At 37.3% G+C, this 21,964-nt stretch overlaps 1 protein-coding gene across 3 annotated transcripts in view; it reads left to right on the plus strand.

The window, feature by feature from the left end:
• MACROD2 (MACRO domain containing 2) overlaps positions 1-21,964 on the plus strand; it is a 1,947,520-nt gene that overhangs the window by 1,846,099 nt on the left and 79,457 nt on the right. For all 3 annotated transcript variants that reach the window (XM_014535040.1, XM_014535041.1, XM_014535042.1), the window contains exon 14: positions 6,702-6,779. In XM_014535040.1, coding sequence (XP_014390526.1) covers positions 6,702-6,779 — 78 coding nt within the window. The remainder of the gene's footprint in view (positions 1-6,701; positions 6,780-21,964) is intronic.

Consider the following 21,964-nt stretch of genomic DNA (forward strand, 5'->3'; position numbering starts at 1 on the left):
TATATATATATACTGTATACACATATACTGTATATATATATACACACACACATTATGATTAAATAATGGACTTTTAACAACCATAAAGTAAGTGAGTCAAACTCTTGAATTATGCAAAAGTGACACATGTTGAGGTCACCTCAGTTGGTAGAAAAATCTGAGAGTGGAGAAATAATTTTAACAGCCTCATGAACTGGGTCATTTATTTGAGAGGCAGCAATAGCTCAAGCAGTTCTTCTAGACACTCAAAGCTTCTCCAACAGTCATCCACTCAAGAAGTATCCTAGATTTTCAATACCTTTCTACTCTTATAAAGCTGCCAAGTAAATCTTTATGCTTCTTTGTTCTACCTCATTCATGATTTGTGCCCCCCGCCCCCCGCTCGCTTTCAGTGAATCTCTGCCTTTACACCACTCTACACTTTAAAACTTTCTTTGTAAATGTTACCATGAAACACTCCTGGACAAAGGAGCTGATGGATTCCTTTCGTCATCATAAAATATTAATTCTCTCCCGATAGGTGGAACTCTCATGATAGGCTACCTTAATGTCTGTTGGCCAACCTGTAGACAACTGCCCAGGGCTCATCCCTCACCAATCATCTGTGGTCCAGCTCTCAGGATTATGTGGTGCCAAATATGGCAACCTCTTCCCCTCCTTAGGTTGCAGACATTTTCCCAATGTTTCCTAGTGAAAGGCAGCATGGTATAAGAGTCAGAAGTGTAGAGTGAACATTTACAGTTTTGTTATTAAGTAGCAGGAGACAGGTTAGTGACTATCTTGGTTGTCTTATTTTGGGTTCTCCAAAACAAGTCCTGAGACAAGGATGTGGTTGTAACCATGCTCAGAGTTAGGAGCGAAAAAGCCCTTATCATTTCTCCTTTGAAGAAGGTCCCCTTGGTAGTACAGTCACAAAAAATTTTCAATAGCAGATGGAATGAAACCAAAGTTTAAATAAAACACTTGTATTCTTCCTGATGTATACATGAACATTTAATAAATTCCAAGTCCGTTTATATTTAAAACCATAGCTACTTTACATGTCTGTGGCCTGGCCAGATTTTTTTTTTTTAATGATGTCAAGAGAGCCTGCAGTGAGAGGCTTAGCAAGGCAGAGGGAGGCAAGAAGAGAATGGAATCAGAAGGATGGAGGTCAAGGAGAGCAGGTCAGAGACAACCAAAACAAGAGCAGATTTGCCTTTGTTTACTTTGCCAAAGGGGAAAAATTAACTTGATGGGAAGGGTAATTAAGCATTTCTTTTTCCATCATGTCCCAGCCCAGCTTCATATCCAGCTGTTCTGTTTTACATGGTGATGATTCTTCATCAGATTGCAGAGTTAGCGATGACCAGTGTGGCACCGACGTCACATGGCACTACTTCTCCCACTGTTAAACTATATTTTATAAATAAGTAGTAAAAGTCTCAGAGTGAGAACTGTCCAACTGAGGTAGACGGATAATGAGGGAAGCCTGGGAATGTTTACAGAGAAGTGTTGTTCTGAACAAAGATAATTGGAGATTAGCATGGTACGGTATTTAAGAGAGATTATCTGCCTCACCACCCTCAGTTTCTGGGTTCAGAAACTGACATTATGTAAGGGGCATGGTTTGTCCTAGAGTTACAAAGCTTGTAGTTGTAAATCTAGGATCCTAACCCCAAGCCCAGTGTCCATCCCAACATGACTGATTTTCCTATTTGCTCATATTTTCAATCACAACCTACAGATGAATATCACCTCTAATGTAAGCATGAGCTGGTTTGCACAAATGTATCGTTTGGAATTAGAAATATGTTATTTTTAGCAGAAACAAAGTTAGTAGTGCATGATGGTAGTTTTCCCAGCATCTTCTCAAAACTGTTAGTGCCTGATTCAATAACTCGGGGAGTGATTGGCCGCCTTTAATGGGGGTTAATGAGAGCATAATGAAGATAAATGACTGGCCATAGTTCATCAGGCCTCCCGATGCTCAAGGCAGTGTCCTGTCTTGTGGACCCAGTTACTTTTCAGTTAAATATCATTTAGCCTTGTATGTCCACCTCCAGGGGACCAAGCACAGTTCAGATCATGGCCATCTGAATACTCTGGGAACGCATTACAATACATTTTTCCTATATAGAGGAATAGCCACTGAAGAGGTTCAATGAAGCCAGAATTGGCTGTGGAGACTCTAGTTTATTGTGGATAAACACACTTTTTAATAAAGAAAAAACTACTTTATTCTAATTGCTTCCATAATAAGCCAGTGAGTCAATGTGCAGGCCAGGATAAATTGCTTAATATAATCACATCAGTTTACAAGAATCAAAGGAAATCCAGGTTTCTGTGCAACTTTTACATGAAGCTAAGGTACACGTGGGCTGATGTTTACATGTTACAGAATGAGAATGTTTTACATGTAGGTGTTTTATACAGCATTTACTATTTTGTTCAGACCCATTAGAACTATTTCACCAAAATGACCTCCTGCCACTACTCTAAATAGTCATCAGGGCAACCTCTCTTATAGATGGCATTTGTACACCTCCTGGCTTGAAGATGTCTTCAAAGACAGTTAATCATGCATACAGATTTTTACACTCCAGTTCCCTCTAAATTTGATGCAAACTCTTTCTTGTGAGTTGGTTTGTCTTCCTCATTTATTAAACACATCTCTTTATTTTTTGGCTATTTCTTCAAGCCAAATTTACCTCAAAAATTCAAGAATTGCCATAACTGATGAATTAATGCAGTGGGCAACAAGTTCTATAGCTAGTTTCTTAACAATAGTCCTAAAAATCTTTTGTGAGATGGCAGTGTCATGGGCATTAGGGTATGATTGTCTGTAGTAATTTTTAAGCTTGTTGAGGTCATATGAGAATATTATGGAAGGTATTTCCTCCCAGAAAAATGAACATATGAATAAATATATGCACACATTTTTTCATAGGCTTGCGGAACTCTAGAGTCTATTCCGAGGTCCCCTCAGATTAAGAAGTTTTGTGCTAAGGGAATGTACTTAGAAAGAAATAGCATTTATTTTTATTCATAGTTTAGATGTGTTTATTAAAAATTCAATAGTTTCATCATTCACCATCACAGCTTAAATCTATACATGTACTATTCTGTGTAGATGTATAATTGACTACATTAAAAATAACCTACATTTTGGCCCTAGCTGGTTTGGCTCAGTGGATAACATGTTGGCCTGAGGACTGAAGGGTCCTGGGGTTGATTCCAGTCAAGGGCACATGCCCAGATTGTGGTCAATCCCTAGTAGGGGGCATGTGGGAGGCAGTCAATCAATGATTCTCTCATCATTGATGTTCCTATCTTTCTCTCCCTCTCCCTCTCTGAAATAAATAATAATAAAAAATAAAAACCTACATTTTGGAATTTATGTGTGTGTTTTTAAGTTTTAATCTAGTTTAAATTTTCTTTTAAACTCTTTTCAACTTTGTAAATGAGGATTTTTTTAAAAATGTATGAAAGGTTTTTTTGTTTTTTTCATCTTGAAAGATAGCCTAGCTTAAGAACTTTGGCTTGACTGTTCAACTTAATATTGCATTTGAAAAAATTCTCTAATAGGATATTGGTCTTAAAGACTTTGAAACTTAGAAGTTACATATACATTTAGTTTCAGTACTCTGCTATTAAAATAACATAGACTGAGTCTCAGAATTAGGTAATAACTCTTACTTTTTAAAAACATTGTCCCATGGTAATTTCTGGAATCAAATAAATTGTGGAAGGAAATAATAATTAAAAAAAAAAAAACCTCATAGACACAGACAACAGCATGGTGATTACCAGAGGGAAAGAAGGTGGGGGAAAGTAAAAGAGGGCAAGGAGGCGATAAATAATGATAAAAGGAGACTTAACTTGAGGTGGTGAACACACAATATACAGATGATGTATTATAGAATTGAACACTTAAAACCTATATAATTTTATTAACCAATGTCATCCCAATAAATTCAATACAAATAAAAATTGAAAAATGTGAATCCAAGGTGATGCAAGAATTTAGTATATGCAAATACATTTTCCATGATCATTAATAGAACTTACATAGAAATCATAAGCCCTTTTAGTGACCATGGATACTGCATATATGTTCATTCTTTGTCATTATGAATACTAATTTTGTATACATGTACAGTGCAGCTTTAATCACCTCCTAAGCAAAAAAGTCCCACTGTTGTTTCAAACCTGCAAGCAAGTGTAATGTAATGGGGCTCCTGATTTTAAAACATTGAGGATCTAAATTTAGCTGGAGTTTATGACACTGGAAATTAATTCAAACAGCCTTTTTACTAGAGGAACCATAGTGGTAACAATCTACCATAGACACCCGGTTAGCTGTGGATTCTGTCATGAGCTTATGCTTGCTACCCTGCTTTGTTGCTGTACATACAGCATGTGTGTGTATGGGGAAACATTTTTGGAGAATAGGCTCACATACAAGACAAAATGAACGTGGAGTCATGTTGATATGAATGAAATCCTTGGCATTACTTAAAGGTGTATATTTCTATACACATAGAATATACTCCAATGTCATATTTCTATGATGCATAGTCTTTCATATAATTTATTTCTGAAATTAGGATAGCTTCTTAGAATTGATAGTGTATTATAGTTCATTTGGTTGTATTTTTTTTCTAATGGTACACACAAAAATTATTGCAAATAACAATTGATGGAACCTTGGATTCAATAAATTACATTGTATAGATTAGAGCACCTAAGATCAGAAGGTTCCTTAGCAATGTTACAGCAACTCCTTAAGGGAATTGAAATTTAAGGGTCAATTCATGTGCTAAAGACACAGATTTTGGTGACAAAACAGATACAGTCTATTGATTAGTTTTTAAATACTTTCACCTATGTGAATCATTGGATAATAAATTTGTAAAATCAATGTAAATCACTTTTTAAGACATTTCTTTTGTAATATTTATGTAAATATTCATGTAAATTAAAAAGCATAATGAATTACTGAGAATAAATGAATAAATTTTAACTATGAGCAAAATGTACACAAGACTATGTTGAATAATACGTATCATTTCTTATAAACAAATAAATCTAAAACACTTTCAAAACTAAAATTTAACCTAATCCATATAGTACCTTTTTCAATTGTTCATTTTCAGTGTTAATGTGGGGAAAAAAAGTATTCAAAGGCTATTTTTTAAACCACATGTTAGATTCAAAATTAAGAAGGCATATTTTAATGGCAGCTGGTTTAAAACAATTTGACATGAGTGCAGTAACAGTTTGGAAAATGTGTCTATGCTTCGTTTTGCTTCCAAATTTGGACTTTGAAACTTTTTGTCAGTCTCAGAAATAAATAAGAAGCTGTGCAGATAATTAAACATTTGCCTTGAGGGATTTATCTGCAGTTAATTAAAACCATACACTTTGGGTGGATACTTGCTTCACTGGTTATTAAATTTGAATCATATGTTAACTACCCAGTTTTCTCACTTGTCCATCAAATGTTGCTTGTGGTAGGTTCAAGAAACAAATTTTCTCATAATATTCCAAGCAAAGTTGTTTAAAGCTATCTCCTAGTTTGGAGAGGGATAGAGAAAAGGGGGAAAGGAAAACCAAAAAATAAAATGATTTATTTTAGCTTCCACCTAAATCAGTTCTGTTAGGGCTGAGCAATATGAGCTCAGGAGAGACCCCATTTGTAAGTTATAGAGGTTCCATTCTACCATCCCCAGATTTCTTCATGGCCCTGTGCATATAAGATTAACTCATGATTTTCTATCTATATCTTTGGATTACTACCCTTTTAGCTGCATGGAAAATATCCAATAGACTGTACCCTCTATGAGGGCAGAAATTTGGTATTGTGTTTACTGTAGACTCCCCGGAATCAAGAACAGTGTCTGGCATAGAATTGGCCCTTAATAAAGACTTGTAGAATAAATGAAAGACCTATTTTCTATTTCCCTGCTGAACTACTCATGTGTTTTTTATGGTGGTTTTTTAAGGAGCCTCCAGAGAGTTCTCAAACATCTAACAGGGGACACTTTCTAGCTTTGCAATAGTCCAGTCATTGAAAACCTTTTAGCCATCGTCAAGTATATCTTATGACCAAGAAAGAACTTATGCTGATCTCACGTTTAAATGTGCTATACAGGGGTGAGGATGAAATAGCCCAGAAAAGAAGGTTTGCATCCCCCCGCCTTTCCCATTGTTCTACTGGTACAGTTCCTGAGAAAGATGAACTTAATTACCACTAGATTTCAAACATCCACGTTTGGCTTTCTTACTGACTCAAGCCCCCAAATATGAACAGCTACAGTAATGGAAGCATTAAGTACATTAAAATTAGATAGTCTTTTAATTTCTCTATTTTGCCTTCTTTTCATATTCTTTTGCACAATTCTCCTAAAACTTTCACTGATGTATAAAGCCTGCTTATATTTTCTTCTTTGTTGCAAAAAAATATATATCCCAACAAACTCTACCATCTTTACTTTGCAAACTTTGTAGGATAAATAAAAGACCTATTTCATTTATTCAGATATATCATGTAGTGTTTTCAGAAAATTGTATTTATTGGTGAAATTATGTAAGTATTTTAATGGTATTTTAAAAATAAGTTCTATCCCCCAAATATATATCATCATATTAGTGCTAGAAGCTGCTCTCTTTTCTGATTAAAAATGCTGACTAGAGATTTTACTTGTTTGTCGTGTCAGATTCTGCAAAAGATGACAATATTGCAAATGACAGTGAAGCAACAGATCATTCAGTGTGTGACCAAGATCATCCCAATGGTAAGTTACGAGGTCTTTTTTCAAGTTGTTGTTGTTGTTGTTTCTGTTGTAGGATATAACATTTTAGAAACTCGAATTTTAGTTCTCTGGAAAAAATGGAATCTGGTAGTATTTTATTAGAACTGAATACCAGGTAATTAGTAGTGGCCACATTTAGAAGAGGCATTAGCGCTCCTAATCCTCATCACTCATTACATTTGTGCAAGTCTGGCTTTATTTATTTCTTTTTACTGCCTGAACTCCATAGGCATTGAGTTGACAACTATTTAAATTAGGATATAATAACAATGAGAATAAATGTGAGACATATAGAAAATAGATCCAGGATATTAGAGCTACATATTCTTGGAATACGAGGAAGAGAGAGCAAACAAAAATGAAAAATAACAAAAAAAAGTTTTCCTAAAGCAAACCAGTTCCTCTATCTAAAACACAAAGGTACGTATTATATTTATGGGGAAAGATAATGAAAACACAAGGGAGAACAGAAATCTATAAGGGCTCATGGAATTTATGGAGATCAATGATAAAGAAAAGCTTTTAAAGCAAATAGGAAAGTCAAAAATCAGTTTAAAAAACTAATCAACAAAATCAGATTACCCTTAGCTTTCTTCTTCCATAACTCTAAACAGTAGAAGAAAACGGAATAACATTTCCAGAGCTCCAAATAACACAGTTTCTATATTTAGTGAAATTATTATTCATGCATGAAGTCAAGGGTAATATTTTCTCAGTAATACAAAGATTAAGAAAATATACCACCCAAGTACTCATTCAGAATAAACTAACAGAGGACTGTGCAAAAACAATAAATATAGAAAGGAAAGAAAACTTCAAGCTTGAGAAAGGTACAGTTGAGAAGGACTGAATGATAAGAGACTCGTTATATATATGAAAATGTTGCAGTGATTGTTTCAAATTAGTATCAAATATCTTATTTAAATGTTTGCTTTTACCTTTGAAAATTATAGTAAGGGCTTTTTATAATTACAAAGATGGAGACACTTTGCTCTTAGGAATAAAATTTTAAATAAATTAGACCATATCTCCATTATTCTCACTGAAGACAACAAGACAACATAGAAAAAATATTTGTGTATGTCTCAGAGACAGAGAAAGACAGAGACACAGAGAGCGAGAGTCTGATTAAAGGCATCAGAGAGGCTTAAGAGATAGAGCATTGTCTGGCAGGCTTAGAGGAGAAAATGGATATCCAGAGATGTGAGTTCAGAATTTGAAACTGTTTTTACCTTAAGGCATTTGCTGATTCTTCAAAAGGTATCTTGAATCACATTACTCAGAAGTGTAAGGGGCTCTGGTAAATCCCCCGTTTCTTGGGTTGAAACCCCAAAGATATGTACCGTAGCAGAAAGAATGAACCAGCAGATCAGCCTTCTGCAAGACTGCTGACCAGCTTTAAATCATCTCAATCCCTCAATTAAATTAAAACCAACCCAGATTGCTAGTTCCTCTAGGCACCTAAGAAAAGCAAATGTAGAGGAGACCAAGATGGCGGCATAGGTAAACACCGCAGACTGCTGCCGCAAACAACCACTTCAAAAATACAACTAAAAGACGGAACGGACATCACCCAGAACCACAGGAAGGCTGGCTGAGGAGAGACTCTTCAACTAGAAGGAAAAATAACAGCACACCGAGGCTCAGAGGAGGCGCAGTGTGGAAAATACTCAGGTGCGGAGGTGCGCGCGCAAAGCGGGCTGGTGGCTGAGAGCGCGGTTGTCGTTTTCGGTCAGGGGGGAGTCTCAGACTCTGAGCTCCAGATACGGGCGAATCGCTGGGGACTCGGACCCAAACGGGAGAAGCGGGAGTGTCTGGCATCAGTTGGAAGGCAGCTTTCCCTCCGAGGTTTGCAGCGGTTCCGGGGGTTCTGAGAAGCAGAGCCTCTGGGAACGGGACTGAGAGGGGCCATAACCGCTCCCTCCGCCCGCCCGCCCTGTTGAGCCCGCCCCGCCCAAGCCCTGCGCAGAGCCATTTGCCAGATCGCCTCAGGCAAAGGCTAGATTAGCACCTCCCCAGAGGACAGAAGTTTTCCGCGGCAGACACAGCTGATTCACACAGCCAGTCGGCCTGGTGGTCAAATCCCTCTAGTATTAACTACAACAATCAAGGCTCAACTAGAACAAGACTGCGCACAAAGACCACTAGGGGGTGCACCAAGAAAGCATAAAAAATGCGGAGACAAAAAAACATGACAGAAATGGAGGATATAGAGCTAAAAATCGCAATTTTGAGGGCTTGCAAAAATGTGCTAGAAGCTGTCAATAAACTTGAGGAGAGAGTCACGAAAACTAATGAGACCCTCGATGCTATGATAAAGAACCAACTAGAAATTAAGCATACACGGACTGAAATAAAGAATATTATACAGACACCCAATAGCAGACCAGAGGAGCGCAAGAATCAAGTCAAAGATTTGAAATGCGAAGAAGCAAAAAACACCCAACCGGAAAAGCAAAATGAAAAAAGAATCCGAAAATACGAAGATAGTGTAAGGAGCCTCTGGGACAGCTTCAAGCGTACCAACATCAGAATAATAGGGGTGCCAGAAGATGAGAGACAGCAAGATATTGAAAACCTATTTGAAGAAATAATGGCAGAAAACTTCCCCCACCTGGTGAAAGAAATGGACTTACAGGTCCAAGAAGCGCAGAGAACCCCAAACAAAAGGAATCCAAAGAGGACCACACCAAGACACATCATAATTAAAATGCCAAGAGCAAAAGACAAAGAGAGAATCTTAAAAGCAGCAAGAGAAAGAGACTCAATTACCTACAAGGGAATACCCATACGACTGTCAGCTGATTTCTCAACAGAAACTTGGCAGGCCAGAAGGGAATGGCAAGAAATATTCAAAGTGCTGAATACCAAGAACCTACAACCAAGAATACTTTATCCAGCAAAGCTATCATTCAGAATTGAAGGTCAGATAAAGAGCTTCACAGATAAGGAAAAGCTAAAGGAGTTCATCACCACTAAACCAGTATTATACGAAATGCTGAAAGGTATCCTTTAAGAAGAGGAAGAAGAAAAAGGTAAAGATACAAATTGTGAACAACAAACATGCATCTATCAACAAGTGAATCTAAGAACCAAGTGAATAAATAATCTGATGTACAGAATGAACTGGTGATTATAATGAATCAGGGACATAGAAAGGGAATGGACTGACTATTCTTGGGGGGGAAAGGGGAATGGGAGATGCGGGAAGAAACTGGACAAAAATCGTGCACCTATGGATGAGGACAGTGGGTGGGGAGTGAGGGCGGAGGGTGGGGCGGGAACTGGGAGGAGGGGAGTAAAGCAAATGTAAAATATTTACTAGATGAAAATGAGAGTGCTACAAGTTTTAAATAATCTTCATAAGCAATTTGCTAAATATAATATTCAGCACACATATGAGAAATAACTAGAATAAATGAGAAAACAAAGTAATATGAAAATCAAACAGTCAAGAGTGACAAGCCACTACGGCTGAAAATATTAGAGTTATATACACAAATTATAAAACACAAAAGCTATGTATAAAGAAATAAAGACAAGATTGAAAAAAATTATCTGAGAACTGGAAATTCAAAAAAAAAAAGAAAAAGAAAAGAAATCTAAAAGTAGAAGATGCCACAACTGAAATGAAGAATTCAGTGAATGAATTTGTGGTTTAATAGCATATTTAGATATAGATGAAAGAAAAATTGTGAATGTGAAGGTATGTCACAAAATATATATCTAAAATAAAAACAGTATATCCAAAAAAATATAGCCAAAAGAGAAACACAGAACAGCAAACACTACAGAAAAGGAAAAGACATGGAAGATAAAATGACAGTCTATCACAGAAAATTTGGCAGAAGTAATATTTAAACAAATTCTGGTGAGATTTTTTTATAGTGTTAATGGATATCATGCCATGTGTTTCAAAAGTTCTTTGAACTATAAGCAAAATAAATTCACAACTAGGCCCATGATAGCATAACTATTGAAAATCAAAGATAAACAGAACATCCAAAAAGCAATCTTTAAACAATTAGACAGCTGACTTTTCAATGGATATGATGAAAATAAAAAGACAATGCAAGAGAAAATTGCTAACCAAGAATTCTAAATCCAGGGAAAATGTATGTTTTAAGAATAAAGGTTAATTAAGGATGTTTCAGACCAATAAAAGAAAAGTTTATCACTGGAGAAATTCTGGTGTTCTTAAGGTAGGATGATACCAATTTCAGTTAGAAGGTCAAAGATGAAGGAAGGAATTAAAAGCAAGGTCAATGGTAATTATTAAATAAGTCTAAATGAATATTGATGGCACAAATCAATAATGATGATTATAATAATAGCAATGTATTGTGGGAGTTAAGATATACTTAAAAATATAATTGAGATATTAAATTTTAAAAAAGATATATCACAAATTAAAATACACTACAATAATGGCATGTATTGGGATGAGGGAAATTAATTGTGCTGTTTTTCCAGGCACATTGGCATTGTGGAGAATAAAAATACCAACTAACACCCCCTGGCAATGGGCAAGGAGACACCTGATTGGTGGTATTGCTCTTATATCAGTCAGGGGCAAAGCAGATGTACAGTCGTTAGTTCATCCTAGCTTGATGCCTGTGTTGGTGGCCAGAGCTGTTTCATGCCTGAGGCACATAAAATGAGAAAAAAGAAAATAATAATAATAATAATAATAAAATACCAACTAACATTAAAATTGAATGTCTCTGTGATAACCTAAGTCAGGAAATGAGATGAGTCATGTGATGTCCCAGATAAATGCTGGAAGAGACTTCCCAGACCAAAATGCAGAGAGGAGGAACTCAGGCAGAGCCCAACAGACTCCTGAGTTGAGGAGATAGAGCTAAAATTCCTGGAAGGCCAAGGTATCTAGTTATTTTCAGGGCAGAGTACAGAAGAAAGAGCTCCACAGAGGGAACTTTGTAGAGATCTACAAAGGGAATCCCTCAAGTCTTTGGCTGAGTACTGATCAGTGCATGCCTGATTATAAATTACCAGTGCATGCATGAGAGGCTGGGTAAAGAACACTAAAGGATTTGAGAGAATGATATCTGAAGTTTCCAGAGGGCTGGGAGAAATGCCTGTTCCAGCCATACTGGAGAATGTATAAATTCATGGACGGCTCAGAAGGACTCTGCCTCAGGAGTGGACCAAAACTAGCAATATATTAAGTGCTGCTCTTGTCCTCTCCCAATTCAGCTTAAAAGCAAGATTTGAAAAGTTCAAACTGTTTCTGAATAACTTAACTGATCCCAGAATAAATCTAAATATATCTCATGCCCATCAGAGTAATAGACAAAATGACTGGGTATAAAAAAGCATTGCAAGACAAATCTCCATGCATCTCTTCCGTTTTGTATATTATACTTTGTTTGGCCAATCTTTTCCAGGATGGTTGTATAGTGAACCATCTTGGAAGACAGAAAACTGTCTCCCTCTCGAGCAAACAACAGGCTTGCTTACAGCCTTGGAAGATAAGAATAGTGCACCTCCCCCAAGGGACAGACATGCTCACTGTCCATTACAAAATAGTCAAATTATCTAAGGTCAAGCGTCCTCTCCATAATACAACCCACCGAGTGTGCAAGTACCACTTGGTCACCCAGTGGGCACTGAGGCTCAGGAAACAAGTGCAAGTAGTCTGGCTACTGCTACTGCTCTGAATAATAAGTTATTCTTCATCTCTGGCCTGGGAGTCTGTCTTCTGTCAGCAGCCATGGAATTGTGACTAGCTAACTTATTAAGTGCAAGTGAGGAAAAATTTCAGACCCTTCCCAATTCTTGAAAAGAAGCAGAAATTTATGACCAATAGAAGAAGTCAATTGATAGAAACCAATCCAAATGGCACAAATAGAATAATAATATGAATGGTCATGTTACAAAAATATTATTATTGTACAGGTATTCCACAACTTCCAAAAGATAAAATAAGGATTTTCCATGTTAACTAGAAACATGGCAAATATAAAAATATCCAAATGGAATTTCTAGAGATTAAAAACAGTGGCTGAGATGAAAATCACACCTGATAGGAACTGTGGCAGATTAGATACTGCAAAAGAAAAGATTAGTGAATTTGAAGCTGTAGCAATAGAAACTATTCAAATTAAAACAGAATAGCCCAGCCAATGCGGCTCCTTGGTTGAGCATTGACCTATGAACTAGATCACAGTTCAATTCCAGTCAAGGGGCATGCCTGGGTTGTGGGCTCGATCCCCAAGTGGGGGGCATTGCCAGTAGTTTTGATCTGGCATCTAGAAGGGTTCAGAAATCTAGAGAAGGGCTGTGCATAAATAAGAGTCCAGAGACAAAACATAATTTTGAAAGGCATTATAGGGAGTCAGAGAAGACTTAGCTAAAGTAACTAAGTTCTCCTCATCTCAGGACCCCTTGCTTTTTATTAACACAATTTGTCCTAAGGCAAGGTAGATATATAATAGGAAGTCAGAGAAGACTTAGCTTAAGGAACTAAGTTCTCATCTCAGGACCCTGTGCTTTTTATTAACACAATTTGTCCTAAGGTGAGGTGGAGATATACACTTCAAAGGGTAGGGTTAGTTACAGAATCCACTGTCAGATTGGAAGAATTTGCCTACCGCTGTTCAGGTGTTTGGACAGTAGGAGGCAATAACATAGATTAAGATGCCCTGAGCTGTCTGGCAGCAAGCAAGCAATTTAATATCCTTTTCAGGTTTGGGGAAATGCCCTCAGCCATTCCCAACAGGTGACAACATATGTGACTCAGCCCTTTTTGAGTCCCCAAGTTCCATCAACCTTTTGATGAAACTCTTGCAATTATGACACACTGTAATTGGCTTCCGGTAGGGCATGCAGGAGGCAGCCTATCAATGATTCTCTCTCATCATTGATGTTTCTATATCTCTCTCCCTCTCTCTTCCTCTCTTAAATCAATAAAAATATATATATTTTTAAAAACAGAGAATAAGTGAGGAAAAAGAAAAGGCCCTCGGTGAGCTATGGAACAACTCCAAGGATAATTCCAACTCCAATATACATGAATTAAAATCTCTGAAGACAGACCTGAGAGGGAGAGACAGAAAAAAATATCTGAGGAAATTATAGATGATATTTTCAAATATTTCATTAAAACTATGAACTCATATATCCAAGAAGTTCTATGACCCCAAAGCACAAAAATCATAAAGAAAATTATACCTAAGTACATCATAACCAACTTGCTCAACATCAGTGATAAAGAGAAATATCTCAAAAGCAATCTCAAAAGGAAAATGCAGGTTACATAAAGAGGAACAAACATAAGGATGAAGTAGAAGTCTCATCAGAAACTATAAACTACAATTACAGGCAGAAACAAAGATGAATCTCAAAAATATAATATTAAGCTGAAGAAGGCATAAAAGCTTATATTCTGTACAATTCATTTATGTCAACATTTAAAAGTAGGAAAAATAACTGATAGAAAGATGTGCTTACATGATAAAAACAATAAAGAAAATCTAGGTAGTTATTACTATGACAGTTGTTATTGGTTAACTGGTGACGGGAAAGAGGTACTGATTAGACTGTGAGCTGGAATTCTCTCTGGGCTGAATGGTTACCTTAAGAATATTTTCTACTTGCTTTTGGTTAATTGCACTCTGTATTTTTGTGTGTGTAGTTTTCTGAATGTTGCATTTTTATAAAATAATTAAAATAGGACAGAAGAAATAAAGGTAATAAGGAAGGAAATTAGGAAGAACAAAAAGAAAGGAAATATCAACAGCAGAGTTTATAAAACAAAGATTATGATGAGGATTGGGGTTATTGCATACAAGGCTGTCTTCCATAAAGATAATGAAAAACTAAAAATCATACTATGCTACAGGTTCTGACAATGTTAGGTTTAAGAATAATTTGAAAATTTTTGTGATACTCACAAATAGAATTAAATAACAATAGAATTAAAGGAAGATATCATACTTTCTGAATTTCCCAGAAAAGATCATACCAAACATGAGAGTATAGTCAGTAATGCAAACAATAATTTTAAAAAAGTCTAACACAGCACAATATATTAAATAAGATGGCAGAAATACATGCAAATAGTTATGATAGTAAATGTAATTAAGTTACTTTATTAAGTGTTAAAAATCAGATTGAATTAATTTCAGTAAAATACTAAGAGATTAAAAATACAAAGTTAGAAAAAGGTGTAGTTGGGAAATGAACATCAAAAGAAACACGAAAAACTGCTTTAGAATATATCTAGTTAGGTTTCTAGGAAAATGTCTCAAATAAGAAAGTTTGTCATTTTATATCAATAACTAGAGGCCCAGTGCACGAAATCCGTGCATAGGTACTGTCCCTAGGCCTGGCCAGTGATCGAAGCACAAGCATATGGCATGGAAGGGCAGGTCCCACCTCACGTCTGGGCCCTGGGCAGCACATGGGCCCTCACACGTCCCCCTGGGCCTGAGTCATGGTGCCCAAGTCCCCCGTGAAGATGCAGTAAGTGCGGCCGGATGCCGCAGGCTGGGGCACAGTGTGGGCCTCTGGGCCACCCAGCAGTGCTGCACGGAAGCCGGGTGGCCAGCACGCTCTCTCCCAGCCAGCCTTGCAGACCAGCTTCTGTGCTAACCCACAGGGAGCCTGACCGGCTCTTGTGGTCCCAGCTGCTGTGGCCTGGCTCACCCAGAAGAGGCCACGCAGGTGTGGGGTGGGCATCCCAGGGGAGGGTAGCAGGGGGAGTGAGAGAGAGCTTGGCAGACACCCAGCATTCTCACTTCACCTCCGTCCCCGTCACCCTTGCCCCCAGGTAGCCAGGGAGAGGTCACAGCACGTCGCCTATGCCTGCCATGTTCCGTGCTGCCCCCTGGTGGTCAGCGCACATCATAGCAAGCAGTCCAACTCCTGGTCTCTAGGTCAAACTCCTGGTCAAACGACTGCCCAAGGGGACAATTTGCATATTTGGCTTTTTTATATAGGATATTTAAACCCCTGATTAAATACAACAATAATGGGTTGTTATGTGTCAGGTGATATGGAAAGATACAATATGAATAAAATCCCATTGGAAATGCAATGGGGCATTCCCACATATATATTTTCAGTCAATGACAGAATAAATAGACTAAATAATGATATGGAATCTTTGAAAAATGTGATTAACAGTGCAGAACTACTGTTGGAATGGACAGGCTGATCAATGAAACAGGATAAAGAGTTTAGAAATAGACCCAAGGAGATATGGGATTTCAGTACATATTTAGGCTGACAGTTCAAAGACAGATGACTTCACTGAATGGTATTAAGACAACTATTTGACCATTTGGAAAGATAAGCTGAATCCCAATCTCATTCCTTACACCAGCTTAAATTCTAGAAGGATCAAGGATGAAATATAAAAATGAAACTATAAAAATACTAGACTAAAAGTACCAAAAGGTATCTTTTTATATTTTGAAATAAAGACAACTGTTTTTGTTGTTGTTGTTAATCCTCACCCAAGGATATTTTTCCATTAATTTTTAGAGAGAGTGGAAGAGAGGGGGAGAGGCAGAAACATCAATGTGAGAGAGATACATCAATTGGTTGCCTCCTGCATGCAGCCCTGCTACAGGTGCCCCCACTAGGGCTGGGGATCAAGCCTGCAACCCAGGTACATGCTCTTGACCTGGGATCCTTCAGTCCAATGTTCTATCCACTGAGCCAAACCAGGTAGGGCTAAAGACTACTTTTGAGCTTTGAATATATACACATAGACAATAAAATATACACACACATTTCTGTAATATGTGTGCACACATATGTCAATATATGTCATAAAAGAGAGAAATGGCTAATTCTAAATTTATAAATTTTGACATATAAGTAAAGGTTATAAACACACGCTAAAAAACTACTGGGAAAATATTCTCAGCTTAAATGTCAATTTTTTTTTAATACAAAAAGAAAGACCTCATAAATCCTTAAGAAAAAATATAATAACCCAAGGGGAAAATGGGCAGAAAACTCAATTATAATTTACAAAGAAAAATGTAGTCATCTATAATAATAAAAGCATAGTATGCAAATTGACCGAACGACTGAGCAGCAGAATGACCTTCCAGACAACCTTCCAGACGAGCACGCTGTGACACCCACTGGCGCCAGGCCAGCCAAGGCAGGTGCAATGCGATTGGTTGGTGGCCTGGCCATCGCCCCATGATAGCCCTGCAGAGTGAGGCCCAGGCCACTGGCCAGTGGGGTGATCAATCAATCGGAGGCTCCACAATCACCCCAAAGAGGGAGGTCCAGACCACCAACTGGTGGCTGTGGCAAGTGGGCAGGGCCTCCCTTTGCAGGGGCACAATCGATTGCATGATCACCTTGCAGAGGGAGGCCCAGGCTACCCATTGGTGGCGCTGCAGTGGGTGGGTGGGTGGGGCCTCTGTGGGGTGATCCATCGTGGAGACCTGGCTTGGTGGGCAGGGCCTACCTCTTTGGGGCAATCCATCGTGGGGCTCCCAGACTGTGAGAGGGCACAGACCGGGCTCAGGGCCCCCCCACCCCACCCCAGTGCACAAATTTTGTGCACCGGGCCTCTATTTATAAATATGAAGACATAACCTATCTCTTCATTACTTAAAGAAATGAAGATAAAACATGATTTTATCTTTTCTTTTTGAATATAGTATATTTCAGTATGATTGAAAATGCATAGCGTTAGTCTGAATATGGTGTCCAAATACACACACCATTAGTGGGAGACTAATGGGCATAACCTCATCAGTAATTTTGACAAAACCTAATAAAAGGTGAAATGTTCATATTTTGATCCAAAAATTATGCTTTGGTAATTTATTTTAAATTAACACCCACCAAAAGTATAGATATATTTATTCACAAAAATGTTCATTGCAATAATTTAATGACACAAAAGAAGGAAACATCCAATGTTTGTTCATAAAATGGAATAAAATACATCTTTTAAAAATAAGATTTCTGAAGAAATTATGACAGTGTAAAGATGCTTATAAAAATATTAGTTAAAATAGTAAAAATCAAAGCATTTATATATTTCTGTATATGCGTGTATGCACACATAACAGGTACATATATTTACATACATATATATACATTTATGTACATACCTGTGTGCACACACGGGAATGATAGAAGTTTACAATATTAACAGTGGCAACCCCTTAGTTGTAAATATCTGTAATATCAATACTTGATTGCATTTTCAGTGTTTCCATAGGGAAATTGCCTTTCTTTTGTAACTACCAAAAAAAAAAAAAATTTTGGAGAGTATTTTCCCTAGGAAAAAACTAAGGATGACTAAAAGATAATCAAATTCACTCTAATCAAAATTTTGCTCTTATCTGGGGTACTTTAGACATGGAAAGGTACAATTGCTTTTATCCTCACCCGAGGATATGGTTATTGATTTGAGAGAGAGAGGAAAAAAAAAAACAACGATGTGAGAAAAAAAAATTAATTGGTTGCCTCCCAGAAATCGAACCCTCAACCTAGGTATGTGCCCTGACCAGGAATGGAAACCACAACCTTTTTGGGTAATGGAAGATGCTCTAACCAACTGAGCCACTCTGCCAGGGCAACAAATACAATTTTGAAGAACAGCAGCAATCACATTTTAAATTTAACAAAAGAACACAATTTCTATTATCTTTAAGACAGACATCAAAGAAACAAAGTCTTTATCCTTAGGAAGACATAAGCATCTAATAATCTACAAGCAAACCATATTTTTGTTGCTATTGGTTAAAAACAGTCCATTTACAAAGTGAGTTTAGGTTTATCCTCTAGAATGTTTAATTCCAGACTGACGTTCCCAGACAAATTTTTATGCAAATTAATTAAAACATTAGCTTGAGCCAAACTTAATTACCAGGGCTCCAGGAAGCAATCATGTGATCTATTTCTAAAGAAAATTGAATGGATTTTTGGATTATCTTTTCTAATGGTCCCTCCCATTAGTATGGATGACTGCGTTCACTGTATAAAAAATATACATATAAACCGCAGGATCCTTTAAGTTTTTTTGTATCTCAGCCAGGAGGGATTAGGGCAAAGGACAGGGGGTAGAATTCAACTAGACTGAAAGTGGAGAGGTAAACATAAAGCTTGCCCCATGGGGTCAAGAAAGCAAGATGGAATGTGGAATATCTGAGTGCACTGGAGAGAAAGGCAGATGGGCTGGAGTCATCCTTAACCGGCAGCAGGCCTGGGTACCGGGCAAGGAACCACACATACCTCTGTGTGATATGCCAAATCCTGGCTTGGTTCAGGAATAAGCAGATATGATTATTCTTAGATTTCAAAGCTATACACTTCATTTCTTTTTTTTTTTACTATCAGAAAAATTAGGAGAAAATACATGCATTTCCATTTCAAGCAAAGATTAGTAAAATAGGTAAACACAATAGTGGGACAAGAGAAAAAGGCAGAGGAGAGAAATACTACACAAAAGTCTTGCAATGCCCTCTCATCCACAAAGTGAAGTGACAGACCTTGCTAGTCACAGAGCAAAGCCCTAGTTAGTATTCATCAACAGCCATAGGCTGCCTCCTGGGGCAGCCCCACCGTATCAGCAGTGCTCCTGGCCCTGATCTCCCTATTCCTGATAGCCTTCCTCTAAAAATGTCCAAGTGGAGCAATGGGACTGGATATGCACAAGAATACAGAGTAGCTTGCTTCTCCTCTCTCTCTTCATTGTACAGATCACAAATAACGAGTTCAGTTCCCAGCAATGACTTTGAGAGTTCCCAATATTCCCAGTGAGAGAGAATGAGGCTCGGTCAATAAACAGTGAAGGTTCCCTCTCAATATCATCTTCCCAAATATAAATGTCAATGTGATGAGAAACTTTAGCAGGAGACATAGCCTCATATAAGCCAAATATAGAGAGAATATAAGATATTATCTAGTCTATTTGGCCTTAAAAATAATAATGAAAGTAAATCCCAAAGAGCATCCAGTTCTCCTTTCCTGGTTCTTTGCCATCAATATAGTATAGGAAGAGCTTAGTAGCCTAAGGCACTTATTGCTAAAAGGTGTGTGGGAAGTAAGTTACAGTCCCTGATTACTATTTACAGATATTGATGGGTACTATAATAAAGGGAAAATTAAATAGTTATTTATTGATCACTCCTTATCAGTAGGTGTTGGGAAGGAAAATATGAATAAAACACAATCTCTTTCTTCACAATGTTTATAACCTGGTAAGAGAGACTAGAGCAGACAAAGCTATTACAGTGGGGCCTTGACTTATGAGTTTAATTCGTTCCAAGACCGAGCTCGTTAAGGAGCTCGTTAACTCAAATTACTCTATCAACTCAATGCAAAAAATCGGCCGAGACACAGCTGGTCTCAAAAAACTTGTTAGTTGGGACACTCGTAAGTCAAGGCCCCTGTATTACAGTGTACTAAGGAGAATAATAAATAGATGAATGAGCAAAGGAACTCAATAAGCAAAGATATGATCACTTTCTATAGTCCCCCAAGGTGAGAAGGGTGGAAATGGGTCTGGGGGAAAGATTTTTCCTGGTTCCTCCATATTAAAGAATTTTGTGATTATTATCATGACAGTAAAGAATAAAAAGCATAAGTGGAATTCTCATACATTCCAGAAGGGAGTGTAAAATGGGGCAAACTCTTTGGAACATTGTTTTTTAGTACCTCGTAAAGCTAAACATGTATGTTGCCTATTCCTTAGTAGTTTCATTGGTGAATTTATACCTAAGAGAGATGAGTACATATGAGCACATATGTCCACCAAAATACATGTACAAGAATTTTTAGCAGTATTATTCATAATAGCCCCATTTTGAAAATAATTTGACATTTTAACACCTATATACTGTTGAATAATCAGACAGTGGGATAGTCTACTTCAATGAAAAATAGTGAATTTATGAGTGCATGTAGCAACTGGGATTAACCTCAGAGAAAACGTGTAAGAAAGTAAGATAAAATACAGCATATACTTTATGTTCTGTTTATATTAAATTCAAAAACAGAAGAATTACCTATGGGGGCAGGGAGGGTATCTGCAGGCACCAACAGAGGTAGCAGAGCTATTGGTGCTAGAAATGTTCTTGGTCTGGGTGGTGATTGAAAGGGAGATACATGGTTGTATATTTAAAAACCTGTCCTCTTAAGGCTTGAGTGTTTTACTATATGCAAGCTATACTGCAATTTAAAAAATTAAAAGACAAAATAAAAGCAAAAAAAGAAAAGAAAAAGGGGTTAGTAGTCAGATAAACCTAGTTAAGAATTCTGAAAGCAGAATAGGGATCATAATACTTTACAGGCCTGATATGATTAGAGAAAATGTGTATAAAATGGGTAGACAATGTATGGCATTTGTATGGAATCAATAATTTGCAAATATATTTTCTAGGCTAGTGCTTCACAAGATTTAATGTGGAAATGGAATACCTAGAAATGTTAAAATGCACACTCTGATTCTGCAGTTCTGACATGAGGCCTGAAATCCTGTAATTTTGAAAGCTCTCAGGAAGTTCTAATGTTTCTTGCCCATGGACCACACTTTGAGTAATAATAGGGAGAAATGGGGATGAATGGGGTTTATCAGCAGCGGAAAGGTCTTGATCAAATACATATTTTAAAAGATATTACTGTTAGCACTTCATAAGATAGATTACACACACACACACACACACACACACACACACACACACACAGAGGATCCAAGAGAGACATAATACATCCCTGAACGAAGAAAGGGGATGGGGACTATATAGAGAAAAAAAGCACTTTTCAGAATTGTCAAATCTTGGCATTTCATTGAATTTAGGAGTGATAACAGAAAGACATCCAAGTCAGCTTGAAAAAAAAAACACAAAAAAAAACACACAAAGATCAGATATATAAATATACTATAGCTGTAATTTTTTTATCAGATCCTTTTGAATAAAATTGAGCTCCAGAGCAATGGATGTCAAAAAAACACACTTTTTTTTTCAGAGTTGGTCAATCTGTCAGAGAATGAACCAAGGGGAAGTACTATAGCAGGCAGATTAAGTATAGTTGTGGTAAAGAGGCAGCTATAAAGATGAGAGGTTGTTTAAGTCATCTGTGCTGTGGTAACAACCTCAAAAGTCCCAAAAGCTTACAACCACAAAGGTTTGCCATGTCACTGCTTGGTTCTGCTCCACAAG

Source organism: Myotis brandtii, unplaced genomic scaffold (assembly GCF_000412655.1).
Source record: "Myotis brandtii unplaced genomic scaffold, ASM41265v1 scaffold137, whole genome shotgun sequence".
Taxonomy (NCBI): domain Eukaryota; kingdom Metazoa; phylum Chordata; class Mammalia; order Chiroptera; family Vespertilionidae; genus Myotis; species Myotis brandtii.